The sequence below is a fragment of the Chiloscyllium plagiosum genome, unplaced genomic scaffold (genome assembly GCF_037043375.1).
Source record: "Chiloscyllium plagiosum isolate Xiang-an unplaced genomic scaffold, Cpla_swu_hap1 HiC_scaffold_3, whole genome shotgun sequence".
NCBI lineage: Eukaryota > Metazoa > Chordata > Chondrichthyes > Orectolobiformes > Hemiscylliidae > Chiloscyllium > Chiloscyllium plagiosum.
Genome location: NW_028270141.1, coordinates 41,374,150 through 41,395,049, shown reverse-complemented (window position 1 = coordinate 41,395,049; position 20,900 = coordinate 41,374,150). Strand labels below are relative to the sequence as shown.

Here is a 20,900-nt window from a genome sequence, read left to right as displayed (position 1 = left end):
GCACATTCTCCCAGTATCTGCATGGGTTTCCTCTGGGTACTCCAGTTTCCTCCCACATTCCAAAGATGTGCAGGTCAGGTGAATTGGCCATACTAAATTGTCCACAGTGGTAGGTGCATCAATCAGAGGGAAATGGGTCTGGGTGGGTTACTTTTTGGAGGGTCGGTGTGGACTTGTTGGGCCGAAGGGCCTGTTTCCACACTGTAGAGAATCTAATCTAATAGTTCTTTGAAAGTTGCATCACAGGTAGACAGGGTGGTTAAGAAGGCATTTAGCACACTTGTTTTCATTTGCTCAAACCATTGAGTGAAGGATTTGGGATGTCATTATGTGGTTGTACAGAACACTGTCGAGGCCTCTTTTAGAGTTGTGTATAGTTCTGGTTGCCATGCTATAGGAAGGATGTTAGTAAATTGGAGATGGTGCAGAAAAGATTTACAAGAATGTTACTGAGACTGAAGAGTTTGAGTTATAAGGAGAGGCTGATTAGGCTACAATCTTTTTCACTCGAGCTTAGGAGGTTGAAGGGTAACTTTATAGAGGTTTATAAAATCATGAGGACTATAGGTAAGGTGAATAGCAAAGGTCTTTTCCCTCGGTAGGGGAGTTCAAAACTAGGAGGAATATTTTTAAGGTGAGAGACAAAAGATTTAAAAAAGGTCTGAGGGGCAATTTGTTTTCACACAGAGGGCGGTTTGTATGTGGAATGAACAGCCAGAGGAAGTGATGGATGTAGGTTTAGTTACAACATCTAAAAGATATTTGGATAGGTAGGTGAATAGGAAAGATGTAGGAGGATATGACCAAGTGCAAGTGAGTGGAACTAGTTTAATTTGGGAAACCTGGTTGGCATGGTTTGAAGAGTGTGCTTCTGTGATTTATGATTCGATAAATGATTGGTGAAATAGCTATAAATTAGGAAGTGGAAAGGAGAGAAGAACTTATCAAAATTACAATCATGCAGGAAGTAGTGATAAACAAACTGATGGAACTGGTGAGCTGGTGAGTATCCAGGTCCAGATGGACTTCATCCTAGAGTTTCAAAAGGATTTGCTCATGAGTTAGTATATGCTTTGGTGTTAATTTTTCAAAATTTCCTAGATTGAGGAAAGATTCTATTGGAGTAAAAAGTATCAAATGTAACACACCTAATCAATGAGAGGGATGCAGAAAACAGGAAGCCATAGGCCAGTTAGCTTGATATCTGCGATGGGAAAGTGTTAAAATGGATCATTAAAGCGATTGTAGCTGTGTGCTTAGAAAATCTCAAGGTAACGGGGAGGAATCAGCAGGGTTTTGTTAAAGGGAACTCATGTTTAACCAATTCACCTCTGCAGAATATATTAAGAAAGGTACATCTATGCGGAAATGTTCAGTTGTTGATTTTGAAAGGGAGAAGAACAGAGTTTTATTTGAATGGATAAAAATTACAGAAAGTTGCAACACAAAGGAACTTGGGGGTACCTGAGCAGGAAATACAGGGGCAGCAGGTAATCAGGAAGGCTAACAGAATGCTAGCCCTTATTTCAAGAGGTTTGAAGTTTGGAAGTCTTACTGCACCTGGACATGGTGGTGGTGAGATCACACCTGAAGTATGAGAAGTTTCATTCCCCTTATTTAAGGAATGGTATTGTTTCATTAGAGGCAGACAAGACTAGGCTCACTATGATGATCCCTGATATGGAGGGATTGTCTTATAGCAAAGGCTAAACAGGGCAGCATTAATGGCTCAGTGGTCAGCACTGCTGCCTCATAGCACCTGGGACATGGGTTCGATTCCACCCTCAATCAATTATTTGTATGGAGTTTTCATGCTCTTCCAGTATCTGTGTGGGTTTTCTCTGGGTGCTCTGGTTTCCTCCTACAGTCCAAAGATGTGCAGGTTATGTAGATTGGCCATGTGAAATGAAGGGTTACAGAGAGAGGCTTGGGGAATGGGATGCTCTTCAGAGGTTCAGTATCGCTTTAATAGGCCAAATGGCATACTTCACATTGTAGGCATTCTATGTGACTCTACTCATGGAGTTTAGAAGAATGAGAGGTAAGCCCCTTGAAAAAAATAGGATCTTTAAGGAGCTTGACAGGGTAAATGCTGAGGGGATGTTTTCTTTTATGGGAGGGTCTAGGACCAGAGGGCATAGTCTCAGAATAAAGGGGTGCCAATTTAAGACAGAGATGAGGAGGAATGTCTTCTTTCAGAAGGTAGTGAATCTTTACAACTCCTTGGCACAGAGAGCTGTGAGCACAGAGTCCTTGTGTACATTTAAGGCTAAGATCAATATATTTTTGGTCAGTACAGGAATCAAGTTTATGGGGAAAAGGCAGGAAAGTGGAAATGAAGTATATCTGATCAGCCAGGATGGATGGACAAAACACCGACTCCTGGTCCTATTTCTTATAGTCTATCTTGCTAGTGGACCACCACTAGTTAGACAATTTTAAAACTTTAGTGTAATTTGATTACAAAAAAGGAAATTCTCCAAAAATCTACTTGTTGTAGTTGTCAGCTCTTCAACAAATTTAGCTTTATGCAACGAAACTTAGCTTTATGCAACGAAACAAGTAAAACTGCTAACAATTCCTGTCAGCAACTTAACCATGAACGGCATTGCATGTGTTTAAGCAAATGTGTAACTGTCAGATCATATTCCAATTCCAATGCATTTGGGTTAATGTTAATAACAGTATGTGACCAAAATAAATTCTGAATATTGGCAAGTTTAAATAGCTAAACAGTTTTTTTTTAAATTCCAGGTGATTTTCAAAGCAAAATCTAAGTACTACCCAGACCTTCAAAAATACAGGTATAGTCTACCCTTTATTGTCATTTTATGATAGACCTATCTATACTATTACTATTGTATTACAATCAGTTTGTACTCTATTAATTAGAGCAGTAACAATCTGTATTTTATTACTATTATATAGGACAATTGCAATTTACACCCTTATTAGAGTTATATACTAGTCACAATATAGACTCTATTGCCATAATATAACAGCCTATATTACCATAACATAGTTATCATACTCTAGAATTAATGTTATACAATATGGTTAGTCTGTTGTACAGTCACAGTCTGTATTACCTTTACATTGTATAGTATAGTACATTGTATAGTTACTGTATAACTTTCACAGGTCAGATCTTACTTATGCACGCTGTGAGGAGATACTTAATGTTATTGTGAAGGAAATAACAGATATTTGTTATAAAATGATAAACATGAATATATGATTATTTTGTAAATATTGCATATTGAAAACTCATATTTACAGGGTGACCCCAAGGAATGTGTTAATATTTACAGGGTGTCCTGGAGGTGTTTTAATATTTACAGGGTGTTCCTGGGGAATGTGTGTTAATGTTTATAGGGTGCCTCTGGGGAGTGTGTGTTAATATTCACAGAGTGTCCCCAGAGAGTGTGTTAATATTTACAGAGAGTCCACAGGTAGTAGAGTAACAGGAATATAAAGTACTGAGCTAATGGCAAGATTCTTGGTAGTGTGGATGAGCAGAGAGATCTTGGTGTTCATGTACATAGATCCCTGAAAGTTGACACCCAGGTTGACAGGGTTGTTAAGAAGGTGTACGGTGTGTTAGCTTTTATTGGTAGAGGGATTGAGTTTCAGAACCATGAGGTCATGTTGCAGCTGCACAAAACTCTGGTGCGGCCACACATGGAATATTACATACAGTTCTGGACGCCATATTATAAGAAGGACTTGGAAGCATTGGAAAAGGTGCAGAGGAGATTTACCAGGATATTGCCTGGTATGGAGGGAACGTCTAATGAGGAAACGCTGAGGGACTTGAGGCTGTTTTCATTACAGAGAAGAAGGTTGAGAGGTAATTTATTAGAGACATATAAGATGATGAGAGGATTATATGGAGTGGACAGTGAGAGCCTTTTTCCTTGGATGGTCATGGGTAGCGCAAGGGGACATAGCTTTAAATTGAAGAGTGATAGACATAGGACAGATGTCAGAGGTAGTTTCTTTACTCAGAGAGTAGTGAGTGTGTGGAATGCCCTGCCCAACAGCAGTAGACTTGCAAACTTTAAGGGTGTTTAAAAGGTCATTGGATAAATATATGGATGATAATGGAATAGTGTAGGCTAGATGGGCTTCAGATTGGTTTCACAGATCGGTGTAATATCGAGGGTCAAGGGGCCTGTTCTGTGCCATAATGTTCTATGTTCTATCTTCTATGTTCAAGCTAGTAATGTTGCAAACCATCTCAAGGTGCTTCAAAGGAACAAACATTTTGGCATTGATTCACATAAAGAAATGTTAAGTCAGCTGACCACAGGTTTGGTCAAGTGTTAACATGGAGAGAGAATTCCAGTGCTTAGGGCCCTGACTGATGAAACTATGACCACCAATAGTGAGCGGTGTGATGAAAAGTGGGATGTACATGGTGGCTAGAATTGGAGAAAAGCAGAGAACTGTAGGTCTGGTGAAGGTTAGAGGATAGGAAAGGGTGAGAACATGGAGGAATCTGAACATAGGATGAGAATTTTAAATTCAAATTATTGTTGGACTGTGGGGCCAATGTGGTACAACCAGTCCAGTGGTGATGGAAGGTGACTGAGAAGTGGTGAGATTTAAAGTATGGGAGGTGAGGTTTAAGATGAGGGGCATGGATAGGGTGAATAGACAAGGTCTTTTCACCGAGGGTGGGTGAGTCCAAAACTAGAGGGCATAAGTTTAAGGTGACAGGGGAAAGATTTAAAAGGGGTCTTAGAGGCAACCTTTTCAAGCAGATGGCGATGCATGTATGGAATGAACTGCTAGAGGGAGTGGTGGAGGCTGGTACAATTGCAGCATTTAAAAGGTATCTGGATAGGTATATGAATAGGAAGGATTTAGAGGAATATGGGCTAAATGCTGGCAAATGGGACTAGATTAATTTAGGATAACTGGTCGGCTTCAACAAGTTGGACCGAAAGGTTTGTTTCCATGCTGTATAGCTCCATGATTCTATGTCCCCAAGTTTACAGAGAGTGTAAGATAAGAGGCTTGCCAGGGCTTTGGAGTTGCTGAGTTTGGGAATAGTTAAAGTGTGGATGAGGATTTTAGCAGCAGATGGGTGAGGCAGGTTCTAGCAATGTTTAAATACTGTTAAATTAATGTTTCTTTTCCAATTTAGGTTGCCTCTTCGGCTAACTTTCCTGCTGGCCAGTCTCCTATTCCTTGTGGTAAACCTGACTTGTGCATTACTTGTGAAAATCACACATATCGAAACGAGGGCTGTTGTGTTTGTCCGTGTTGCAATCAACGATACCCTCTTTGTGTTGTGTGCAATCTCACTGTCTGTGAGCCTCTACAAGATTGCTAAAATGTCCCTGGCCAATATATATTTAGAATCTAAGGTTTGTTTTCTCATGTAAAGTTATCGGTTAGAAATGACTTCATTTTCCTGTTAAGACTTTATGGAACATTTTTTTGTGATCATTTCCTATCTGCTCAGAAGTAAAGTATCTACAGAAACATTAACTCATGGTGTTCCAATAGAAATAAAATGATTGGTAACATTGGTGACATCTAACATGGGGAGGGTGGGGGTGGAAGTGGCAGCACAGATGGAAAATCACTTGGTCAGTGTAGAATCTAATTGAGATAGTTCTAATTTCAGTACCACAGTTTTACAGCTACTGCAGTAGAATGATTTAACCAGAATGAATTGAAACAAACTACTAAAATAAAATAAAGAACCATGGATTCTGGAAACAAAAGCAGAAATTGCTGGAGACCTCAGCAGGTCTGGCAGTACCAGTGAAGTTAAAACAGAGTTAACATTTTGAGATGAAGGGTCACTGGACCCAAAATGTTGACTTTGCTTTCTCTTCACTGATGCTGCCAGACTTGCTGAGTTTGTCCAGCAATTTCTGTTTTGTTGACACAAATTGCTACTTGTTTCAGAATCAACCTAATGGAATTAATACTGAGAACATTTTTTTATGGAAGGCTAATGTGTTAGAACTTCTAATTGGTGTCCTATGCCATCTCTTCAGATCACAATGAGCTTCAGTTTTATATCTGGCTTGTTTGCATTGAATTTATAATTTCAAACCTGAGAATTTTAAATTGCCACTTTCAGGCTATTAAGAATTACAGATCATAGGAATAAATTAGAAAATAAAGAAATGAAAAGTTTAGAATAATGGTCTTCCAACCTCGTCCACATGGGCACTTAGCCTCCAGTCCACATGGGCACCTAGCACCTAGTCAGTGCCAGGCTTCACCTTAAGACTCCTGAGGCCTGGAGACTTCCCAGGAATCACATCAAGACCGGAAGTCCAAATAAAAATAAGGGTGACAATGAGATTAGTAAAGAAATAGAAGATGTACTGGGGAGGTGAATAGTTATTTTCTAAAATCAAATCAACATAAACTCAAAGGAGAAATAAGAGAGAACTTCAGGAAAAAGAAACCCGATGAGAAGAGATTACAAACACAATGATTGAAAGAGTTTGTAATCTGAAATTAGTTAACACAATGTTGAGTCCAGAGGCTGTGAGGTGCCCAGTTAAAAAAAAAAGCTAGATATTGTTCTTTACATTTGTGTTGGGACACTGTAGGAGACCAAAGTGAATTAAATTAACAGGCGACTAGAAGCTCAAGACAACACAAAGCAGTCATTCAAACTGCATTTGTCTCCCCACAGCAACGTATTGGCCAGTGGTACAAATAAATAGTTGTTTCAGCTGGAAGGAATGGTTGAGGCCTCAAAGTGAGAAGATAAGAGTAAAGATATTACAACTCCTTTATTTGGATGAAAGAGTGTCTTGGGAATGTTGGGCATGACAGAGGAGTTGACCAGGCTATTGGGAAATTTTGGAACAAATATCCAACTGGCTTTACAGAACTATCACTCTGATACACCCATTTCATTGCTAGGTTCAGGAAACATTTCAAATCCATTTTACGGTAATTTCATCATGCCAACAAGCCAGAGCATGTTCTCCTCCTCTCCTTGATGACTTCAGTCTAATGGAACCATATTACCTCCTCAATTTCCCATTCTTCCCTTGAAGAATATTTCCTATTATCCCAGAAAGTAAAACAAGTAAGGCTTGCAAATGACGCACAGTGGTCTGATTAATCTTGTATACCTCAAAAATGGAGCTCCAGAATGACAGCCATTTCATTCATTTCCAACTATTGCTGCCTTAATTTCACTGTTTTTGTCCCATCTGTGATATCATTTCATCCTGATGGCTTTTTTTAACTTTATGCACATTTTAATACAAATTATTTGGCAACCCAGCTCAAGCACCCTTCTATCCTTAGGAACACCAGGTGCGGAATTCTTCTGTATACCAGGCGATTCAAAATTGATGTGTTCTGTATTGTTCATGCAATTGGTTTTCAGTTTTCAATAAACATACTACAAATTAGAAGAGAGCAGACTATGCAAGTGCCATCATTACTGGTCTACAGATTCTACATCCTCATAACTTGAGGTCTGAGGAGCATAATATTCCACTCGAGCATGGTGGCTTTTTGTCCCATCTTGATATCATTTCATCCTGATGGTGGTTTTTTTTAACTTTATGCACATTTTAATACAAATTATTTGGCAATCCAGCTCAAGCACCCTTCTGTCCTTAGGAACACAAGGAGTATGCTTTCTTCCTATAGCCACCATGCTCAAGTAGAATATTATGCGCCTCAGTCCTGAAGTTATCATCTCTTGTGTCTAAAGACCATCTTGTTTCTAAAATTCAGTTAGAATGGTGGGTTATTAACAATTCCCAACAATTATTCTGTCCCTTGTAACTTGAGGGAGAGTTAGAATAAGTCTTCCACTCCTTCACTTGATGTAGAATCTGTAGACCAGTAATGATGGGACTTGCATAGTCTGCTCTCTTCTAATTTGTATATGTTTATTGAAAACTGAAAACCAATTGCATGAACAATTCAGAACACATCAATTTTGAATCGCCTGGTATACAGAAGAATTCCGCACCTGGTGTTAACATGCTTCATCTTGATGCATACCGATCAAAACAAAAGTTCTCAGTTTTCTCTTTGAATTATCAAGCAATGTTGAAACCAACTCAGAATCAGAGTTATTGCTTATTAAAATACTTCACTGTACTGAATGTCAAGACTCCAGATCTGCCAAAGAGCTCCAAGCAGTATTGACTACAGTATGAAGGAAGCAATGATAATTTGTACATTCCAATGGATAAAATGCTGGGTGCTGAACTATGAAAGAATGTCAAAACGAGAGATAGCAACGTGCATCAGGATGATTCCAAAAGTAAAAATTGGAATTATGGGGAGAGATTTGGAGATACAGGGATTTTTCCCACTGGAATAAAGGTAGTTAATAAGCTTTGTTTGGCTAGGTGGATAGGAAGACTTTTTGATTTGATTTATTTATTGTCATATGTGTTTGGTTATAAACTACAGTGAAGAGTATTGCATAGTGTCACCATCACCAGCAACATCCTAAAACACAGCAAGAAAAAACTGAAACATTGGATATAAAGGCAGAAAAACAAAGAAAAATAGAAAAAAAGTGATCAACTTTACAGTCCTTCTTAAGTATCCCACCATGGGCCATGGAACTAGTGGCCAGGCACAAGTCCTCTTCATCGTGCTGACGCTGCTGGGATGAAAGTCACTACTCTTCGGTGTCAACTCACCTCCACTAACTCCCTCGCCAATATGTGTCCTTGCTGGACCTCAGTAATGCAGATGCCACCAAGACTGTAAGGTACCATGCCAACTCAAACTCAACTCTGCAGCTGCCTCCATGAATCAGTGCTGTAAGCAGACACTGCCAGGATTCCAAACTTGTCTCCAACGCAGCAGTCACGAGGAAGAGCTAGAACTTCAGAAGCTGCCAGGAACCCAAACCTGAGTGTGGCACTGGAAAAGCATAGCCAGTCAGGCAGCATCCAAGGGTCAGACTTGAAACATTGACTCTCTTGCTCCTCGGATGCTGCCTGACCTGCTGTGCTTTTCCAGCGCCTCACTTTTTGACTCTGATCTCCAGAATCTGCAGTCTTCACTTTCTCCTAGGAACCCAAACTTGCCTCTGATGCAACCAGCCACGCTTCTGGGCCTTCTCGCCACATCGGCGACTGAGCTCTTCCCAAGAGGCAAGTAAAATAAATGAGGGAAAAAAAATGAGGAAAAAAAAAGTGCACAGAACAGATGAGCTCCAGGCTCACAATCCTTACTCTACTGCTATCTTACCAGATTTGTGTTTTGTGTGTCAGTGACAAGGATCCAATTTAAAATTATCACTAAGAGAAGAGAGTCTGGGAGGTTTTTTTTATTAAAGTCAGTTATTAGTTTCTTAAATATTTTACTGTAGGATCTGATTGAAGCAGAGGCAATTCTTAGAAGACTATTAGTCCAACCTGAACAATGCAAACTAATTTCAAATGAAGATGGAAGTTGGGGGTTTGCTTTTATTCTGGATATAAATGGATATAAATGCAGATTCCAGAGGTGTCAGCAAGCAGCTTGCAAATCCACTGTCACCCATACATAATATTTCAAAAGAGAACACATGAATGCATTTTCTGAAAGTTATTTGTTATCAAATATTTGTCTATTTCAATGCAGATCTAAAAAGGAGGATATTGAATGTTGAAGATCCTCCACTGTATTTGTATTTTCAGGGGTCATCTCTCTATCAGACTGTAGCGGTGGGAGTGGTAATTATATCACTATACACATCAAGAGCCTGCTACAACTTTGTTGCGATTGCACTCACCTCCAATAACCACATCAACACATTTGATTATGACTGGTACAATGTGTCGGACCAGGTCAGTACTTATTTGGGTCAGGTAAGTCTGGAATTTGTATGAAAAGTTTTCATAGAATCATGCAGCACGGATGGAGGCCATTTGGTGTATTATGCTGTTCAGCTCTTGACAAAATCTATTTAGTTAGTCTCAAGCTCTCGCTCTTTCATCATAGTTTTACATTTTTCCCCCATTGAAGTATGCAGGGGTATATTAAATCCCCTTTTGATAAATGCTAATGAGTCTTTTTCCAACTCCCTTTCAGATAGTACATTCTAGAATCTAGATCATAGCAAATCAGTGTGTAATACAACATTGAACATTACAGTACAGTACAGGCCTTCGGCCCTTGATGTTGCGCTGACCTGTGAAACCAATCTGAAGCCCATCTAAGCTATACTATTCCATTATCATCCACATGTTTATCCAATCACCATTTAAACACCCTTAAAGTTGGCAAATCTACTCCTGTAGTAGGCAGGGCTTTCCACACCCTTACTACTCTGAGCAAAGAAACCACCTCTGATATCTGTCCTATATCTATCACCTCTCAATTTAAAGCTATATCGCCTTGTGCTAGCCATCATCATCTGAGGAAAAAGGGTCTCACTATCTACCCTATATAATCCTCTGATCGTCTTGTATGTCTCTGTTAAGTCACCTCTCAACCTTCTTCTCTCGAACAAAAACAACCTCAAGTCCCTCAGCCTTTCCTCATAAGACCTTCCTCCATACAGGCAACATCCTGATAAATCTCCTCTGCACCCTTTCCAATGCTTCCACGTCCTTCCCATAATGCGGTGACCAGAACTGTATTCAATACTCCAAGTGCAGCTGCACCAGAGTTTTGTACAGCTGCAACATGCCCTCATTGCTCTGAAACTCAATCCCTCTACCAATAAAAGCTAACACATCATACACCTTCTTAACAACCCTATCAATCTGGGTGGCAATCAGGGATCTATGCACTTGGACACCAAGATCTCTCTGCTCATCCAAACTACCAAGAATCTTACCATTAGCCCAGTACTCTTATATCAGTAATTTGGATGAGAATATAGAGTTGTTTAGTAAATCTGCGGATGACTCCAAAATTGGAGGCAGAGCAGACAGTGAAGTTGGTTTTCTAAGGTTACAAAGGGATCTTGATCAAATGGGTCAATGGGTTGAAAAATGACATGGAGTTCAATCTGGATAAATGCAAGGTATTACATTTTGGTACAACAAACAAGGGTAAGGCTTATACAATTAATCGTAGGGCCTTGGATAGTGTTATAGAACAGAGAGACCTCTGTTACTCCTTCCAAAGTGAATCACCTCACACTTTTCCGCATTAAACTCCATTTGCTACCCCTCAGCCCAGCTTTGCAGCTTATCTATATCCCTCTGTGACCTGCAACATCCCTTGGCACAGTCCACAACTCCACCGACTTTAGTGTCATCTGCAAAATGACACTATGCCCTCATCCAGGTCATTTTTAAAAATGAACCTGTCCATGTCAAACATTATCCCAAACTAAACTAGTCCCACCTGCCTACTTCTGACCCATATCTCTCCAACCTTTCCTATTCATCTATTCATCCGCCAACCTTTCCTATTCATCTATTCATCTTTTAAACATTGTAATTGTACCCACATCCACCACATCCTCAGGAGGTTCATTCCACACAGGAACCACCCTCTGTAAAACAAAACTTGCCTCTCATGACTTTTTAAAATCCCTCTTCTCTCACCTTAAACATGTGCCCCCTAGTCTTGAAGTCCCCTATCCCAGGAAAAAGACAATTACCATTAACTCTATCAATCCCTTTATTTTACACACTTGTATTGGGTTGCCTCTCAACCTCTGATGCTTCGTTGAAAAAAGTCCCAGCCTTTCTTTGTTACTCAAACACTCCATTCCAGGCAACATCTTGGTAAATCTCTCATGAACCCTCTCAAGCTTTAATAACATCCTTTCTATAACTGGGCGACCAGAACTGGACACCGTATTCCAGAAGAGGGCTCACCAATGTCCTATACAACCTCAACTTGGCTTCCCAACTCCTATACTCAAAAACTGAGCAATGAAGACAAGCATGCCAAACACTTTTTTTTAATCAGAGCTGAAGATGTATTGCTGGAAAAGCGCAGCAGGTCAGGCAGCATCCAAGGAACAGGAGGATTGACGTTTCGGGCATAAGCCCTTCTTCCTGAATAAGGGCTTATGCCCGAAACGTCGATTCTCCTGTTCCTTGGATGCTGCCTGACCTGCTGCGCTTTTCCAGCAACACATTTTCAGCTCTGATCTCCAGCATCTGCAGCCCTCACTTTCTCCTCAAAGACTTTTTTTTAATCACCCTATCTATATTTCAAAGAACTTCAAAGGATTATGTACCTGCATCCCTAGGCCTCTCTGCTCTTTAACACTATCCAAGGCCCTGTCATTAATTGTATAAGCCTTACCTTTGTTTGTTGTACCAAAATGTAATATCTTGCATTTATCCAGATTGAACTCCATGTCATTTTTCAACCCATTGACCCATTTGATCAACATCCCTTTGTAACCTTAGAAAACCAACTTCACTGTCTGCTATGCCACCAATTTTAGAGTCATCTGCAGATTTACTAAACATGCTTTTTATATTCTCATCCAAATCACTTATATAAACGACAACCAAACGAGGAACCAGAACCGATCCCTATGGAACACCATTGGTGATAGGCCTCCAGTCCAAAGAGTAATCCTCCATCAGCATTCTGTCTCCTGTCATTAAGCCAATTATGTATCCAACTGGCAAACTCACCCTGAATCCCATGTGACCTACCTTTACTAAATTAGTCTACCATGTGGAACCTTGTTGAAGGTTTTACTAAAATCCAAATAAACCATGTCTACTGCTCTGTCATCATCAATCTTTGGGCGGCACGGTGGCACAGTGGTTAGCACTGCTGCCTCACAGCGCCAGAGACCCGGGTTCAGTTCCCGCCTCAGGCGACTGACTGTGTGGAGTTTGCACGTTCTCCCCGTGTCTGCGTGGGTTTCCTCCGGGTGCTCCGGTTTCCTCCCACAGACCAAAAGATGTGCAGGGTCAGGTGAATTGGCCATGGTAAATTGCCCGTAGTGTTAGGTAAGGGGTAAATGTAGGGGTATGGGTGGGTTTCGCTTTGGCGGGTCGGTGTGGACTTGTTGGGCCGAAGGGCCTGTTTCCACACTGTAATGTAATCTAATCTAATCTAATCTAATCTTTTTGGTAACTTCCTCAAAAAACTCAATCACATTTGTGAGACACAGTTTTCCTCACACAAAACCATGCTGATTACCTCTAATCAACGAGGACAAACTGTTAGAAAGAATTGTTCTGATCAGTCTTTTTGTTTGCTGACCTAGATTAGCTCCTGGTTCACTAACATCTTGAATTTAAAATTCTTATTGTTGAGTTCCAATACCTATACCTCACATTCCATTTACTCCATGTCCTTTTCCATAAAACCAACTTGAATTCCTCCAATGATGGCACTTTGTCCAATCCTGTTTATATCACTCCATTATTGCAAGCGGATTTACGGACATCTTAGCTGCAAGTTCTAAAACTCCCCCTCGCTTCTGAAAAATCTTCCTTAAATGACATCTCACTGGGGAATCATTGCAATCAAAACAACGTCTTAGGTACAATTTTGTTTTGTCTGATTACATTCTTGTGAAACACCTTAATGTATTTCATTATTTAAAAGCGATATTAATGTCAGTTATTGTTGAGTTACTGATATACTAGTTATCTATCACAGGCAGATCTACAGATCCAATTAGGAGATAAAGGATACCTGGTTTTTGGGGTGATTCTATTCATCTGGGAACTGCTGCCCACGACTTTAGTTGTCCTCTTCTTTCGTGTAAGAAGACCCATCCGAAGTCAGGTAAGCATATTAGAACTCGATATTCAAGTCCTTAGCCCCTCCAGAAATATGTTGTGTGGCAATTTAGATTGCACAATTTCTAGTACCAGAACTATAAATCAGACACTTGGGTGTAGGAGCTGTATGATTTGTCAAACATTCATTCCTGTACGTACAAGGGAGGTTCAGAGGAAGTATAAATAACAAGGTCATTCATTGCACCATTGACAGAACAATTTGGAACACTGGAACATAGAAACAGAAATAGCCTATTCAGCCCTTCTGGCCTCCTCTGCCATTCAAGATGATTATGGCTAATCTGTGGCCTAACTCCATATGCCTGCATTGGGTATATATCCCTTGATACCGTTGCTTGATAACACTTTATTTATCTCAGATTTAAATTTAACAGTTGAATTAGCATCACCCACTGTTTGAGGAAGAGCGTAACAAAACTCCACTACCGTTTGCATGTATAAAGTAGATTCGCAGGTAGATAGGACAATGAAGGTGGCTTTTGGTATGCTTTCCTTTATTGGTCAGAGTATTGAGTACAGGAGTTGGAAGGTCATGTTGCGGCTGTACAGGACATTGGTTAGGCCACTGTTGGAATATTACGTGCAATTCTGGTCTCCTTCCTATCAGGATGATGTTGTGAAACTTGAAAGGGTTCAGAAAAGATTTACTAGGATGTTGCCAGGGTTGGAGGATTTGAGCTATAGGGAGAGGTTGAATAGGCTAGGGCTGTTTTCCCTGGAGCATCGGAGGCTGAGGGGTGACCTTATATAGGTTTATAAAATCATGAGGGGCATAGATAGGATAAATAGGCAAAGTCTTTTCCTGGAGTGGGGGAGTCCAGAACTAGAGGACATTGGTTAAGGGTGAGAGGAGAAAGATATAAAAGAGACCTAAGGGGCAATTTGTACACACACAGGGTGGTACATGTATGGAATGAGCTGCCAGATGAAGTGGTGGAGGCTAGTACAATTGCAACATTTGAAATGCATTTGGATGCATATATGAATAGGAAGGGTTTGGAGGGATATGGACCGGGTGCTGACAGGTGGGAATAGATTGGGTTGGGATATCTGGTCGACATGGGCGAATTGGACCGAAGGGTCTGTTTCAGTGCTGTACATCTCTGACTCTAAGTGCTTTTTAGCATCTCTCCTGAATGTCCTTGCCCTAATTCTTAAACTATGTCCCCAGTTCTAGAATCTTCAACCAGTGAAAATTGTTCATCTTTATCTATCCTGTCTTTCCCCGTTAATATCCTGAAGACTTCAATAGATCACCCCTTAGCCTTATAAATTCTAGAGAACAAAGGCCTAATTTGTCTAATCTCTCCTCATAATTTAACCCCTGAAATTCAAGTATCATTGTGTAAACCTGCATTAAACTTTCTCCAGGGCCAAAACATCCTTCCTAAGGCGTGGTGCCCAGATCTGCTCTCAGTACTCTGTGTGTGGTCTAAGTAGGGTTTTGTATAACTGCAGCATAACATCTGCACTCCCACACTCGAGCCCTTTAGATATGAAGGCCAGTATTCCATTAGCTTTCTTGATTAATTTCTGCACTTGTTCATAGCATTTTAAAGAGCCATACACCTGAACCCCCAAATTTCATTAAATATCCACTGCGCAACTTTGTGCCTTTTAAAAAAAACTGGTCTATCTTTTTTCAGTCCAAAATGGACTTGCTTCTACTAATATCCATCTGCCATAGCTTTGCCCATTTACTTAATCTATCAATTTTATGCTGTCTACAATGCAGCCCAATTTTGTCAACAAATTTGGATATTTGACTTATTATGCTATTAGGAGAAAGTGAGGACTGCAGATGCTGGAGATCAGAGCTGAAAAATGTGTTGCTGGAAAAGCGCAGCAGGTCAGGCAGCATCCAAGGAGCAGGAGAATCGATGTTTTGGGCATAAGCCTGAAGAAAGCTGAATCCATTCCTGAAGAAGGGCTTATGCCCGAAACGTCGATTCTCCTGCTCCTTGGATGCTGCCTGACCTGCTGCGCTTTTCCAGCAACACATTTTTCAGTTATTATGCTATTATCCAAGTTGTTAATGAATATTGTGAATAATTGTAGCTTCAACACAGGTCCCTGCAGGACAGCACTAGTAATATCACTCCATTATGTAATGTCCTGCCAATTTGAATATTTACCCATTATTCCAATTCTCTGTTTCCTGCTACTCAACTAATTTCCTATCCATGTCAGTAGTTTGCCCTGAATTCTGTGCACTTCCACGTTAGCTAACAGTCTTAGCTAACAGTGTGGGATTTTATCAAAAATCTCTGGAAGTCCATATTATCAACATCCATCATCTTACCTCTGTCCACCTTTGTCACCTCTTCAAAGGTGTTTGAGGTTTTACAGGCACGATCCACCCATCATGAATTGATGCTGACTCTCCCTGACTAACTGAAAGCTGTCAAAGTGATCAGCTATCCTATCCTTGATTATATAAAGTCTTAGGAGTCCTACAGGAGACAAGCCCTTTAGCCCGAACTGGTCCATACCAACCAAAATGTTCATCCATGCTAACCCCATTTCCCTGCACTTGGCCTATATCCTTCTAAACCTATGGGTACAAACTGCTTCTGAATAGCATTATATGTTTCTTTAAAAACCCTCCATCGTTCCTCAGATATTTTACCTATTAGTAGAGCTTCCCAGTTTACTGTGAAGTCTCTGACTCATCCCATCAAAATCTGCCTTACTCAAAATCAAATTTATAGTATTGGATCTATGCTTATCTTTCACAAATGCTCCATGAAACTCAATTGTGTTACGATCAGAATTTGACAACCAGGTCACTGAATCAATCAATCTCATTGCTCATTACTAATTCCAATATTTTTGTCCCTTTGTCACATCCAAGACATACTGCTGTAGGAAACTATCCTGGACACACTCAAGAAATTCACAACCTTTCAGGCAGGTGCTCTTCCGATCTTTGTTAGTATCAAAACCTCCATTAACACTATGATTCTATGTAGCAAAGGCAGTATAATATTAATTCCCACCACGCTCCTTAAGGCTCTACCATTCACTATGAAACTCCTATCTTGATTTGACTTTTCAAAATGCAACACCTCACACTTTCCTATATTAATCTCCATTTGCCATTTCTCAGCCCATTTCTCCAGCTGATCAAGATCATGCAGCAATTTCTGATAACCTTCCTCACTGTCCACGATACCACCTATTTTAGTGTCATCGCCAAACTTACTAATCATGCCTTACACATTCTTGTCCAAATCATTGATACAGATAACAAACCGTAATGGGCCCAGCACTGATCCGAGGCACACCACTAGTCACAGGCCTCCAGGCCCACAATAAACCTTTCACTATTACCCTCTGCTTCCTACCATCAAGCCAATTTTGTATCCAATTTGCTAGCTCACCCTGGATTCCATGCGATCTAACCTTCCAAAGCAGCTGACCATATAAGACCTTATCAAAGGCTTTACTGAAATCCATATAGACTATGTTTGCCACCCTGCCCTCATCAACCTTCCTGGTCACTTCATCATGAACTCTAACAAATTTGTGAGGCATATCTCTCATGCACAAAGTGATGCTGACTAATCCTAATTAACCCTGTCTCTCCAAATGCATGTACATCTTATTCCTCAGAATATTCTCAAGTAACTTACTTACCACAGATGTTAGGCTTACTGACATGTAATTCCCAGAATTTTCTTTGTAGCCTTCCTTGAATAAGGGCATAACAGTCATTACCCTCCAGTCTTCTGGGACCTCACATGTGGCTAACAATAATGCAAACATATCAGCCAGGGCCCACACAATTTATTCTCCGGCCTCTTGCAGTATTCTTGAATATATCTGCTCAGGACCAGGAGATTCATTCACCTTCATACATTTTAATACATCCAACACCACCTTTACTGTGATATAGACTGTCCCCAAGATCTGACCACTGACTTCCCCAAGTTCCCAAGTCTTCATTTCTTTCTCCACGGTAAACACAGCAGAGAAATATTGCAAGGTTTGTAGCTCAGGTTGAGGTTTAGGGTGTAGGTTTGCTCGTTGAGCTGTAGGTTTGATATCCAGACATTTCATTACCTGGCTAGGTAACATCATCAGTGGCGACCTCCAAGCGAAGTGAAGCTGTTGTCTCCTGCTTTCTATTTATAGGTTTGTCCTGGATGGGGTCTCTGGGGTTTGTGGTGATGTCATTTCCTGTTCGTTTTCTGAGGGGTTGATAGATGGTATCTAGATCTATGTGTTTGTTTATGGCATTGTGGTTGGAGTGCCAGGCCTCTAGGAATTCTCTGGCATGTCTTTGCTTAGCTTGTCCCAGGATAGATGTGTTATCCCAGTCGGTGGGTTTTTTTCCTCCGTGTGTAGGGCTACGAGGGAGAGAGGGTCGTGTCTTTTTGTGGCTAGCTGGTGTTCGTGTATCGTGGTGGCAAACTTTCTTCCTGTTTGTCCTACGTAGTGTTTGTGGCAGTCCTTGCATGGAATTTTGTAAACAACATTGGTTTTGTCCATGGGATGTACTGGGTCTTTTAAGTTTGTTGGTTTTTTTTGAGAGTGTTGGTGTGTTTGTGTGTTACTAGGATTCCGAGGGGTCTTAGTAGTCTTGCTGTCATTTCTGAAACTTCTTTGATGTATGGTTTCTGGCTGTGTTTTGTCTGCTTGTCGTGGTTTGTTCTTGAGGAATCTGTGGACTGTATTTTTTCAGTATCCGTTCTTCTTGAATACGTTGTATAGGTGGTTCTCCTCTGTTTTCCGAAGTTTGTCTGCGCTGCAGTGTGATGTGGCTCATTGGAATAGTGTTCTGATACAGCTTCATTTGTGTGTGTTGGGAAGAAAGTTAGCCACCAGGATACATGAACACCAGCTAGCCACAAAAAGACACGATCCTCTCTCCCTCATAGCTTTGCTTCACTTGGAGGTCGCCACTGATGATATTACCTAGCCAGGTAATGAAACATCTGGATATCAAAACTACAGCTCAGTGAGCAAACCTACACCCTAGAGAAATATTCTTTGAGGACCTTACCAATCTCCTACGGTTTCACACACATGTCCCCTTTTGTTCTTGAGGAGTCATATTCTACCTATTATTCTTTTTTTAATATACTTAAAGAATCTCTTTGACTCACCCTAATATTCTCAGCCAAAGCTGTCTTGTGCCCCTCTTCAACCTCTTAATTTCCTTTTTCAGTAAACTCCTGTATCTTCTATATACTTCCAGGGATTCCTTTGATCCCAACTGTCTGTACCTGAGCTACACCTCCTCCTTTTTCTGGTCAAAGCCTCAATATCTCTGGTCATCCAGGGTTCCCTATTCCTGCCAACCTTGCCCTTCACCCCCACAGGAACATATAGACCTTGAAGTCTAGCTATCAAACTTTTAAAGGTCTCCCACTTGCCGGAGATCCATTTGCCTACAGCGGAACCTTGACTATCGGGCAATCAAATATCAGATTATCTGACAAGATCGCAAGGTCCCGATACTTGGCTAAACTATGTTATCCAGCATTCGATTAACTGAAGGAAATATTCCCTGCCTGTGTCCTCCGGATAATCAAGGTTCCTTTGTACTCCAATCAACACCTGCAAGCTCCTGTCCAATTCCATCAAAATTTGCCTGCCTCAATTTAGAACTTGAAGCTGTGGACCAGTTTTGTCCCTCTCCATAACTATTTCAAAATTAGAAGAACCAAGGTCACTGGTCCCAAAGTGCTCCCTCGCTGTCATCTCAGTCACCTGTTCTGTCTATGTCCCAAGAGTAGGTCGAGTTTTGCCCCTTTCCGAATAGGGCCCTCTATATACTGTTTGAGGCAACTTTCCTGAACACTACCTTTACAAATTCCAGGCCATCTAAACCCTTAACACTATGGCAGTCCCAGTCTATGTTCGGAAAATTAGAATCCCCTACTATGACAACCCTATTGCTCCTGCAAATCTCCCCAGTCCCCCTGCATATTTGTTCCTCTAATTCTCGTTAACTATTTGGGGGCCTATAGTACAACTCCAATAACACCACCATCCCCTTATTTCCTAGCTCCACCCACAAAGCCACACTGGATGATCCCTCAGTTATTTCATCTCTGACTTTTGTCGTGATACTCCCCTTAATCAAAAATGCAACTCCCCCTCCCCTCTTTTCTCCACCTCTGTCCCACATACCTAATTTCGGCACTTATAAAGTCTAACACGTCTCACCTACTACCAGGTGATCTACATATACCTATTGTGGTTTAGTTTATATATGGTTCCTTGGTTTCCACCCATAAAGTCTCCACTGGGTGCTTTCCTTCATTACATTCCCCACCACCAGAGAAGTCTGCTTCTCCACCAGTCTTCTTTTTTCTCTCTCTCTCCTGTAAACATTACAACCTGGTATGTTTAGTTGTCAGTCCTGACCATCCTGCAGCAATATCTCTGTCATGACTACTATGCCAGTTTCCAAATTGATTTGCACCTGCAGCTCATTTAATTTGTTCTTTACATGACCTACATTTTGTATAAAGAACTGTAATTTTGCCTGTACACTCTATTCTGTCTTTCAGCATCTTTTTATTATTTCTCCCTCCTGTCTTAATACACTTCTTGTAGTCCCCGCCTCCTTGTTCATTAAATTCACCGTTTTTGTTCATCCTAAAAACATTTACGTTCTCCTCATTTGCTAACCTGCTTCTCTGGTTTCCATCCCCCTAGTTTAAACCCTCCCGAATGGCACTATCAAACCTTCCCTCCAGTTTAAGTGCAACCCGTTCTTTTTCAAACCTGCCCTGGAAGGGATCTCAATGCTTCAGATATCTGAATCTCTCCCTCCTACACCCACTCTTTAGTTATGTATCCAGTTGGACTATCTTCCTAAGTTTGCATAATAAATCTTCCAGAATGGCCACCATTCTCACCAATTGGTTTAGTGATTACAATTATGTTTAAAAATGAAGAAAAAAATAAATTGAACTTGGGTGTTTTATGATATGGATGGCTTACTATTCTGCTACTCTTACTGCTCAGGTTTTCTGTTGTTGCAGGCAGAGAATGGCATGTCACGCGCTCATGGATTCACCTCCAGGGCTTTTTTCTTCGATAATCCTCGACGCTATGACAGTGATGATGACTTAGCCTGGAATATCACCTGTCATAGTGCACTCAGCAGGTAATTACTTAAAACTCTAGAACAAGAGAGGGATGGATGGTACAGCATTTAGCCCACTGTGCCTCTGAAAGACCATAAGATAC

The 20,900-nt window shown here is 40.8% G+C and overlaps 1 protein-coding gene across 3 annotated transcripts in view; it reads left to right on the top strand.

Annotated features, from left to right (window-relative positions):
• The window catches only part of gpr137ba (G protein-coupled receptor 137Ba), a 63,293-nt gene that overhangs the window by 37,063 nt on the left and 5,330 nt on the right, over nucleotides 1-20,900 (top strand). Inside the window, exons 2-6 of one of the 3 annotated variants that reach the window (XM_043680054.2) lie at nucleotides 2,755-2,804; nucleotides 5,153-5,375; nucleotides 9,648-9,797; nucleotides 13,546-13,674; nucleotides 20,693-20,817. In XM_043680054.2, coding sequence (XP_043535989.1) covers nucleotides 2,755-2,804; nucleotides 5,153-5,375; nucleotides 9,648-9,797; nucleotides 13,546-13,674; nucleotides 20,693-20,817 — 677 coding nt within the window. Of the gene's footprint in view, nucleotides 1-2,754; nucleotides 2,805-5,152; nucleotides 5,376-9,647; nucleotides 9,819-13,545; nucleotides 13,675-20,675; nucleotides 20,818-20,900 lie in introns of all 3 variants that reach the window. The other 2 variants (XM_043680048.2, XM_043680061.2) reach the window with 2 other exon arrangements.